Genomic DNA, 10,765 nt, shown 5'->3' on the forward strand with positions numbered 1-10,765 from the left:
AAAAAAATTTTTTTTTAATTAACCAAAGTCTGTTTTCTTTCCCTTATACCTTCCCTACCTCCCAGACTGGAAAAAGAAAATTAAAACCCTTGTAACAAGTATTCAGCATCTAGGAAAACAAATATCTGCATTGGCCCCACCCAAGCACAATCTTCCTCCATCTAGCCCCTGAGTTTATCACCTCTGGGAAGGTAAAGAGGGAGTTTTATCTTGGACTCCTCATAAGACAGCAGGTAGCATAAATGGATAGAACCCTGGCCTTGGAGTCAGGAAGACCTGAATTCAAATTCAGCCTCAGGCACTTAGCAGTATGACCCTGGGCAAGTCACTTAACCTCAGTTTGCCCCAGTTTCCTCAACTGTAACATAGGGATAATAATAGCACTGCTCCCAGGGTTGTTGTGAGGATCAAATTCTAACACATCTGTAAAGCACTTAGCACAATACCTGGCTCATAGTAGGTGCTTTATCACTGCTAATTCTCTTCTCCCCTATTGCCTCACGTTACTTTACATGCGTTTTCTTACTTGATCCTCAGGACAACCTCATGAAGGAGGGAGTACAAGTATAGTGATTTCCATTCTACAGTTAGTGACTTGCTCAGGGTCACTTGGCCAGCAAGTATCAGAGGCCAGATTTGAACCCAGGACCCTCCTGGTTCTAGGTCTGGCCCCTTTTCCACAGCCCTCTCTGGCATTTGGGGCTGGATCAGGTAAGAATGGGGGGAAGGATGTTGCATGCATTCCCTGAGATCCTCGCCTTTGATGGGGTCTCCGGCTCCCTTCAAAACTCAGTGACTTGGGGGTCAGGAATGGGTTTGGGTTTGAGGTGGTTGTTGTACATTTTGCCATCATGGCCCCGCCATAGCCGACCTTTCAAAAGGTTCCTTTAAAAAACTAAAATTCTTAACAGCAATATTATAACAATGCTCCTTCCCCTACACGTGTAAATTGTGAAAGCCTTAGCTACTCTGATCACGGCAGTGATCCAAGACAGTTCCAAAGGACCCATGGTGAGAAGAGTTCTCTGTCTCCAGAGAGCTCTGACAGACTCTGAGTGCACATCAAAGCAGACTTGTTCTCTTTTCTTTCTTTTCTCTCCCCCCTCCTCCTCTCCCCCCCCTTTCAACATGGCCAATATGGAAATATCTTTTGCATGAGTGCCCATGTATCATCAGTATCATTGCTTGCCTTCTCAATGGGTGGAGCAAGGGCCAGAGGGAGGGAGAGAATTTGAAGCTCAATTTTTAAAAAAAATGAATGTTAAAAATAAATTAATTTTAAAAATTAAAATTCTTATTGGATTGGCTTCCTTTCAGGCCCCAGGTGTTGCCCAAGAATGGAGTGAGTTCCCTGTCACTGGTGTTCTTTCAGTTAAGGTCGGTCTGGATTGTTCGGGAGATTTCGTGGGGACTAATTGACTAGATGACCCAGGCTTCTCCCAGGGCCCAGTGAAAGTCTGTCCGTCCTCCCAAGTCCAAGGAAGCTGCTATAAAGTAGGCGGATTTCTATTTCCCCTCCCCACTTCTCATCCTAACCAAAATCAATCTTCCACCTATTTACTGGAAGGCTCTTGTTTTTAAACCCAGATGGAAGATGAGAAAATGGCTTTTCTTCCCGCCCCCCCCCCTCAAGATTTCAGACATCGAACATCACATCTCTGGCCACATAGGGAGGGAGATGTTGCCAAGAGGACAGTCTTCAGGGCTATATTAAAATTCAGAACTTGGCCAACCCTTCATCCTACAGAGGAGGAAACTGAGGCCCAGCAGGGGGTTTATGCTGTGGTTTTCCTTTCCATCATCCCGAGAATTGTATCTATTCTTTCTACCACTTTCCTGGAGAGTAGCAATGGTGACAGAAAGGAAAGGATATTGGGCTTGGATTCACGAGAGATCCTTTACTAGATGTGTCACCTTGGGCAAGTCACTTGACTTACCTCGGTTTCCTCATGTGTAAAATGAGGAGTTTGGACTAAAATGTCCTCTGAGGTCTCTTCCAGCTATCGATCTGTGAACCTATAAACCTGGGTGACCTTGAGCAGGTTACTTCTGGGGATGACCCTAGGTCTCAGTTTCCTGATATGTCAAGTGAGGGGAGCTGAATTTGATGTCCTCTGAGGCCCTTTCCGGCTCCATCAATGACCCTCGGATCCTAAGTGAGGTGATAAAAAACAAGATAAAGGCGATGAGGGAATCTACCCCACTGAGCTCCCTGGGAGACTAAGGATGGAATTGCGTAGGCTTTAGGACCCACTCACATGATCCCCTAGAAATTCCCAGTTTAGAGGGAGATCAGCAAACTTGACAGCTTTCTTGGGAAATGTCTGTCTTGCCCCTGTCAAATTAGTGGGAGCTGAACATGGATGAATGGGACCTGAAGTGAGCTTAGCCACTTCCTAGCCCGGCAACTGTGGGCAAATGATTTCCCGTCTCTGGGCCTTAGTTTTCTGATCAGTAGAATGAGGGGCTTGACTTCTGATCTCAAAGGGTCCTTCCATCTCTCGAGCCCTAGGACCTTGGAGAGATCTATAGGGGGTTTTCAGGAGGGTGAGGGCTTCTCAGAGCTGTTCAGCCACCTTTGTTGTCCACCTTCACCCAACCCTCACCTGTGGCTCCAAGCAGCTGTATAGCGTGTGTAGCCACCACACCCCAGGAGAACCATTTTGGCAGATGGACTAAACCAGGCTGAGAGTAAGTGGCAGGCTGTTGGTGAGTTAAAGGGGCGTCTGCCCCAAGCACGTAAAGACTTTCCCTGGTGGAATGAGAACAATCGGGTCCCACAGCCACGAAAGCGACTGAAGCAGGTGCTGTGGAGCGTTTAGAGCTTGGTCAGGCATGGAAGACGCCAACGTCATCCGCTGTCTCCTGGGCCATCGCCAGTCGTCCTGACTTTAGTCTTATCACTGGACTTCCATGGCTCTGGAAGAGAGAGCGAGGCCAAAGGCTTTGTGCAACTACGTATTACTAAAATCCAATTTGAGCTCAAGTCAAGCCAGCAAACTCGTCCCCCTGGACTCTTCTCTTCCTCAGTCCCTTCAGCAGGTCTTCAAATGACATCTCCTAGAGGAAGCAATGAGTACAGTCAAAGGCTTGTTAAGCTCCAAGCCAGAGTCCCCAGGACACAGCATCCAAAGAGCTAGAAGGGCATCCAGGCATGAGCCACATCTGGGCAGGAATGCCCTCTTTGTCTTCCTCACACTGGCCGTCCATTCTTTTTTTTTTTTAATAAATTTATTTATTTTTAGTTTTCAACATTCACTTCCACAGGATTTTGAGCTCCAAATTTTCTCCCCATCTTGTCCCTCCCCCTCCCCAAGATAGCGTGCATTCTGAATACCCCTTCTGCTAATCTGCCTTGCCTTCTATCTCTCCCCCCTTCTTTTATCCCCTTCCCCTTCAATTTTCCTGTAGGGCAGAATAGATTTCTTTACCCCATTGCCTGTATATCTTAGTTCCCAGTTGCATGTGAAAACAACTTTTTTTAACTTTTGTTTTTAAAACTTTGGGTTCCAGATTTTCTCCCTTCCCCCCTCCCCACCCACTCTCATTGAGAAGGCAAGCAACTTGATACAGGTTATACATGTGTAGTCATGCAAAACACTTGCATATTAGTCACATTGTGAAAAACTATGTATATTTCCTTTAATCCTATCCTGCTCTCCATTTATTCTATTCTCTCTTTAGAAGTGTTTGCTTCTGATTACCCCCTCCCCCAATCTGCCCTCCTCTCTATCATCCTCCTGCTCTCTTTTCCCCTCCCCCCCCATTTTCCTATAGGGCAAGACAGATTTCCATACCCAATTGAGTGTGTATGTTATTCTTTCCTTAAGTCAAATCCCATGAGAATAAGACTCACTCATTCCCTCTCACCTTCCCCCATTTCCCTTCCACTGTAAAAGTCTTTTCTTGTCTGTTTTATGTGAGATAATTTACCCCATTCTGCTTCTCCCTTTCTCCTTCTCCTAGTATAATCCTCTCTCACCCCTTAATTTTATTCTCCAGATATTGCCCCTTCATCTTTAACTCACCCTGTGGTGCCTCTATCTATCTATCTATACCTACGTATAATTTTTTCCCTCCAACTACTCTAATACTGACAAAGGACTCATGAGTTACAAATATCATCTTTCATTGCAGAATGTAAATAGTTCAACCTTAATACTCTTATGATTTCTCTTTCCTGTTTACCTCTTCACGTTCCTCTTGAGTCTTGTATCTGAAAGTCAAATTTTCTATTCAGCTCTGGTCTTTTCATCAAGAATGCTTGAAAGTCCCCTATTTTACTGAATGCCCATTTTTTCCCCTGAAGGATTATGCTCAGTTTTGCTAGGTAGGTGATTCTTGGTTATAATCCTATCTCCTTTGCCCTCCAGAATATTATATTCCAAGCCCTGCAGTCCCTTAATGTAGAAGTTGCTAAATCTTGTGTTATCCTGATTATGTTTCCACAATATTTGAATTGTTTCTTTCTGGCTGCTTACAATATTTTCTCCTTGACCTGGGAACTCTGGAATTTGGTTACAATATTCTGAGGAGTTTTCCATTGGGGATCTCTTTCAGGAGGTGATTGGTGGATTCTTTCAATTTCTATTTTACCCTCTGGTTCTAAAATATCAGGGCAGTTTTCATTGATAACTTCTTGAAAAATGATGTCTAGGCTCTTTTTTTGATCCTAGCTTTCAGACAGTCCAGTAATTTTTAAATTCTCTCTCCTGGAGCTATTTTCCAGGTCAGTTGTTTTTCCAATGAGATTTCACATTGTTCTCTATTTTTTCATTCTTTTGAATTTGTTTTACTGTGTCTTGATTTCTCAAAGTCACTAGCTTCCAATTGCTCCCTTCTAATTTTTAAGGAAGTATTTCTTCAGTAAGCTTTTGGACTTCCTTTTCCATTTTGGCCATCCATTCTTCAGCACTTGCAGGTCTTGAGTGCCGGGGAGCTCCCTCCCTCCCAGGGCAGCCCATCCCACTTTCTTCCTGGTTGGGAGGCACTTGGGTTCTCTCTCTGGGCCACTTCTCTCTGCTCTTTCTGGTTTTGCCCTTTGAGGCCAAGAGGAACAACCCTAATCCCTCTTTCATATAACCATTCAGACACTCGAAAGTGGTGACTATACCACGTCCACCCCTCCCGACCAGCTTCTGTTCTCTAAACTGAACATTCCAGTTCTGTTTCCTCATCTTCTCGTGTCACAATCTCCAACTTTTTCTCCACCTTCATGACCCTCCCCCATGGAGCCTTGCCAAAATATGGCACCCATAGAATCAGACCCTCTTCTGGTTGTTAAATAAGCACTTTTTACAGTGGGGGCTTATGAAGAATATCTTTTGTGAATAATAAAAAACTGACATTCTGACCTACAGACATTTTACCATTAATTTGATCTTGCATCTCTATAGGCACAACTCACTTCTCAGAGGTGCCTCTTATCTCACTCCCTAGAGTATGCCTTGATTTTTAAAGGGCCACCAGGGCTGTGGTCAGTGCTTCAAGCAGCCAACGGCTAGCTGCACTCTTAATTCAGTCAAGCTTGACTACACAGATAGAGGGAAGGAGTCTCTCATTGTCTGCATCCTTCCTCTGAAGACTTGAACTTCTATCTGTTGGGGTGGAGGGAGGGGAGAAGCAGTTGGTCTAGGCCATCCTGATCTTGTCCCTTCCCCACTGTAAAACACATTGAAACCCTTAAAATGTCCTTAGTTGTTGCAGTGGGTGTGGTAAATAACAGAATCCCAGCTATAATTTTATGTGTCGTGAAAAACGTCTCTTGCCTTGGCCTCTCTGGCAGTCTGTCCTCACCGTGTGAATTCTTTTGCAGATTCCCCCCGTTCCTCCCGAAAGCCCTTCTCTGTGGTTGGGGACCATGTCCAAGCAGCTCGTGTGCGTGCTGAAGTTTCTCCGAGGATCTACCAACCAGAGGATGTGCGCTCTGTTCGCTGTCACTTTCAAGCTCATGTTCCTCGTCTCCATCATGGTCTATTGGATGGCGGAATCCAGATACAAGACCCAGCTGCACAGTCTGCCTCTAGAGGTTAAGTGCCCCCTTGTCCTTCCTTCACCTCCCCCTCTCGTCCTGGGCGAGCCCCCTCCCCCTCCCCCTCCAGGGGACATCTTCTTTGTGGAAACCTCCGACCGAACCGATCCGAGCTTCCTCTTCATGTGCTCGGCGGAATCTGCCTCCAGGACTCACCCCGGTACCAGGATTGTCGTCCTCATGAAGGGCCTGGTTGGTAGGAACTCCACCCTACCCAAGCACCTGGGCGTCTCTCTGCTGAGGTGTTTCTCCAATGTGGAATTCCAGCCACTGGACCTGACTGACCTTTTTGAGGGCACCCCTTTAGCCAGCTGGTACAGTTCCCTTCACCAAAGATGGCAGCCGTACCTCCTCCCCATCCTTTCGGATGCTGCTAGAATAGCCATCATGTGGAAGTTTGGGGGGATTTATTTGGACACGGACTTCATCGTACTTAAAAATTTGAAAAACTTCACCAATGCCCTGGGCACTCAGTCCAAGTATGTGCTGAATGGGGCCTTCCTCGCCTTTGAGCCCAGGCATGAGTTCATCCAGCTCTGCATGCAGGACTTTGTGGATCATTACAATGGCTGGATCTGGGGCCACCAAGGCCCCCAGCTCTTGACCCGTGTCTTCAAAAAGTGGTGTGGAAGTAGGAGCCTCCAGGATCACCAAAGCTGCAAAGGGGTCCGGGCCCTGCCCCAAGAAGCCTTCTACCCTATTACGTGGCAGAACTGGAAAAAGTACTTCGAAGCCATCAGCTTGCGGGAATACGAAGCGCTACTGAGTAAGACCTACGCAGTCCATGTGTGGAACACAAAGAGCCAGAGCGTCAGCTTTGACGTCACTTCCAAGGTGCTGCTCGCGAAGCTCTATTCCCGATACTGCCCTATGACATCGGAGGTCATGAAAATGTATCTCTGAAGAGCTGAGGTGGACTCCAGGCTCCCCTCCCTCTCAAAAAAGCATTGGCTCAACACTATCTGCCATCTTTACAGAAAGGAGTACCTGGGTTGGAAGGCCCATTCCAGCTAAAGAACTATGATCTTCTGTGGGTAGGGAATTCTGATTGGGTTGGAGGCTGGAAGTGTTGGACGGTCCTTCCAGAGCGTCTGCTCTAGGTGTCCTGAGGTGGTAGCCATCCACCAGTTAGGACTGTGGGCATCCAAAAGAACAGAATGGGGGAAAAGGCCATCAGCCTCGAGGCGAGGGGAGGTGTTTGTCACAAGAGACCAGAGAATGGAAGCTGGGATGGAAACTTCAGGGCAAAGGAGGCAGAAAGTACGCAAAGCAGGAAGACATTGTCCATAAGATAAGAGGGAGAAAAGGTTGTTCGTGATGTCCGGGAGGTCAAAAGTTTCTAGGGGGTGGGGGTTTCTTTCCACTCTCCCAGGTCGGTCTCAATATTGAGATGAACGTGACTTCTTCAGCTCTTTGAAGGCTGGAAGCAGGAGCTCATATTGGAGAACCTAAGGGGGAAAACCTCTCTGTCTTCTCCCCTATCCTACTCCCACCCTCACTTTGTCCCTTTCAGAAATGAACCTGAATCAACCAGCATGGGGTCAGCCACTGACTTTGGGGGGGGGGGTCTTGAGAAAGGCATTTGAGAGGAGACTCTGAGAAAACCCCTAAAATATTCCCTCTCTCTGTTCCCCCCTCCCCACATATCAGGTAAGACCAGGAGAGGAAATATAACAACAATACCAACACTTCTTTTGACATGGTTCCCAAATTGTGTTATCTCCACCATCCCAGGGAGGCCGATGCTTTATTAGCCTCATTTTAGAGGGAAGGAAACCAGGGTTGGAGGGTTATGTGTCACTTGCCCAGGGTCATAGAGCTAATAAGTGCCTGAGGCAGGATTTGAACACAGGTCTTCCCTACTCCAAGTTCAATGCTCTTTATGCTACAGAGACACTACAGACCCTAACCTTCTGGTAGGGGTATTGTTATAGGACGCCTGGCACCCTTCCTGCTAGGAGGCTCCCTAAACTTGGTAGATGTTTCTCCCCCAACCTCCTGCCATTTACCCTCACTCTCAGATCTTCTTGGAAGCTCATTGAGTGAAACTAGCCTTGTTTCCCCCAGGGACCCACTCACTTTGCTAGATTCAAAGAAAAAGTTGGATCAAACCCCGGGGTGTCTTGAGAAGTTTCCACCTCAGCAGATTGTCTGAGCAGACAAAGGTTGGTTGGCTAGAAGGAGGTGCCATTCCCCTGGATCTTGTTGGGAACAGTGATCTTGGAAACATTTCCTCATTTGGCATTCCCAGTCCGGAAGTGGCTCTCTAATAGTCAAGCACTCATGTAAGTGTCCTTGAATGCCTGGATGAGAGGCTGGGGCACAGCCATTGTGCCTACCTGACTGATTTCTGAGCTCACAGTGGAAATGAGGCCAGTGAAGCCCCATGCCCTCCCGAGCCATCTGTACATGGTCTTCACTGGGGGCTTCTTGAGAAGATTTCTCCAGTGTTGGCCCTGAGTCTCCTCCCTAACTAAAAATTTTATTTTTATTTACATTTTAATAGATGTCTTTTGCTTTTTAATGATAGGCCAACAGGAGGGATATAGATCACTGATCTGGGGACTAGGAAATATCCCCTCTCTTATGCTGGCTGTATGACCCTGGGCAAGTCATTTTAATTAACCCCTCAGTGCCTGTACCCTACCCCAAACTGTATAAGTGGCAGAGGGTCACTGTGCATTGGTAGAGACTTTCCTTGTCCAGGACTTCCTATGCCAAGGAATTCATGAGTCTGGCCCCTGTCATCCTTGGTTCTGCGTTCTTCATTGACTGTTTTTCCCAATCTTGCCCTCTTTTCCTTTCTCCTTTCCCTCTCCCAAAAAGCCATCCCTTATAACCAGGAATGAAAAAGAAAGAAGAAAAACACACCAGTAAAGCAAAACCAGCACAAGCCAATGAGGTCTGACTTTCTATTTCCTCCTGATCTGCACCGAGGGTCTCCTGTGCCCTGCAGCACCCATCCTGTGAGAAGCTAAGAATGCCCTGTCATGACCTTGCCTGCCCTCTAGCTTCCAGGGGTCTCTCCTGAGGGGTGGCTGTCAGGTTCTTTGGGGGCTGAGCTTGGCCTTTCCTGTCTCAGTTCCCAACTCTGAATGTCCCAACTGTGCTAGTGTGTTTAATTGAGAGAGAGAGAGAGAGAGAGAGAGAACAAAAAACATTCAAAGGCTTAGGAAAACCAACTACTGGAAAGAATTAAGGTCTGCCTACGGGAGAAGAGAAGTCAACCCAGCTGAATGAGTCTCCCCAGGCTGCCCATAAAGAGAGCCAAATGGCCAGGATCCTGAGCTGGGGGAACATGGAGCTGTGGGTAATAAGTAACCCTGGCTACTCACGTAATCTGTCCATCTCGACTTCAGGGTCTGCTCCCCCACAAAGTTGAACCAGGCACTATGCAGGAAAGAAGATATCTAACAACAATCTTTAGTTATTGTAGGGAGGTAGGGGATTTTATTTTTTCCCTTCCTGCCCTCATCCAAATATAACACATGGCTTGGGGGCTCATGAGCTGTGGTTTGAAGTGGATGAGGACCTTTGGAGTAGCTTGAACTTGGTTGCTTTTCTGTGAGCCCCACATGTGAAAGGAGAGTGTCTCAGGCATCTGTATGATACGCCTCACTCTCTACTACTGGGTTTTTGGGTGAGGGGTGGAGTGAAGAATATGACTTCCCTACCCACTGTGATATGGGAAGGAAGCACATGGAAACCTCATCATTACTAGAAAGTTTATCAAGTTACACACCTGTCCCTTGCCCTCTTCACAGATTACTGGTGGAAGAGGATGGAGAAGGAATAAGGGGAGTCAAGGAGCAGGCTAGAATAGAAGAGACCCAGATGAGAGCTTTCCTCAACAGATCCGTGTGGGTTCCCTGCTGCCATGTTTCATCCCCTGCCTCTAGGGCTTTGTCCTGTCTTCATTCCTGTTCATCCGATATCAGAAAGCTTCCCCTCTCTTCTCCCTCAAAATGGAGGCCAAACCCAGCAGTTTATTTCCCGTCCTTGACTATAGCTAAGCAACTTTGGTTGGTTTACAAGCCAGGAGGGGCCTGGAATCTTCCAAATCCTCTCTGAGAGGAAGCCAGCCCAGATCCAACTAGCCCTTCATGGTTCCATGATGCTCACTAGTATCACACACATTCACTTTTCTAGTTGCTAGACTCTGGATCCTGACTGAGGTTGGCTCCAAGATAGCAGTCAAAGAAGAGCATGGGTGGTGGTCCCTTGTTGCCTGGGGAGCCATGGTGCAAGGTGGGAGGCAGCTTAGCTCTGGGCTCCAACACCTGGAAAGCGTCTGGTTGAGAAGTGAGAGGCAGGGTAATACAATGAGAAGAAACCTGGATCTGAAGCCAGATGACCTCTGTTCAAATCCTAGCACTGCCGGGGCAGCTAGATGGCACAGTGGATAGAGCACTGGCCCTGGATTCAGGAGGACCTGAGTTCAAATCCAGCCTCAGACACATAACACTTACTAGCTGGGCAAGTAAGTGACCCTGGGCAAGTCACTTAACCCCATTGCCTAACCAAAAAAAAAAATCCTAGCACTGCCACTCATTCCCTTTGTGACCTCTGGCAGGTAACCTCACTCTCTGTGCCTCAGTTTCCTCACCTGTAAAATGATGAGACTGGACTGGATGAGCTCAGAGGTGCTTGTGACTTCAAATCTCCAAAGCCTTGCTTTTCTTTGGAGCTTGGAGAATCTTGGGTTGCATTTTTTGCCTTGCACATAGCCTGGAG

At 47.2% G+C, this 10,765-nt stretch overlaps 1 protein-coding gene across 1 annotated transcript in view; it reads left to right on the forward strand.

Annotated features, from left to right (window-relative positions):
* Positions 1-10,455, forward strand: part of A4GALT (alpha 1,4-galactosyltransferase (P blood group)) — a 28,806-nt gene extending 18,351 nt beyond the window's left edge. The window contains exon 2 of the mRNA XM_027854233.1: positions 5,816-10,455. Within this exon, the coding sequence (XP_027710034.1) occupies positions 5,861-6,934 (1,074 nt within the window). The 5' untranslated portion in view covers positions 5,816-5,860 and the 3' untranslated portion in view covers positions 6,935-10,455. The remainder of the gene's footprint in view (positions 1-5,815) is intronic.
* Positions 10,456-10,765: the final 310 nt, after the last annotated feature.

The sequence above is a fragment of the Vombatus ursinus genome, unplaced genomic scaffold (genome assembly GCF_900497805.2).
Source record: "Vombatus ursinus unplaced genomic scaffold, bare-nosed wombat genome assembly UNPS02010394.1, whole genome shotgun sequence".
Classification (NCBI taxonomy): domain Eukaryota; kingdom Metazoa; phylum Chordata; class Mammalia; order Diprotodontia; family Vombatidae; genus Vombatus; species Vombatus ursinus.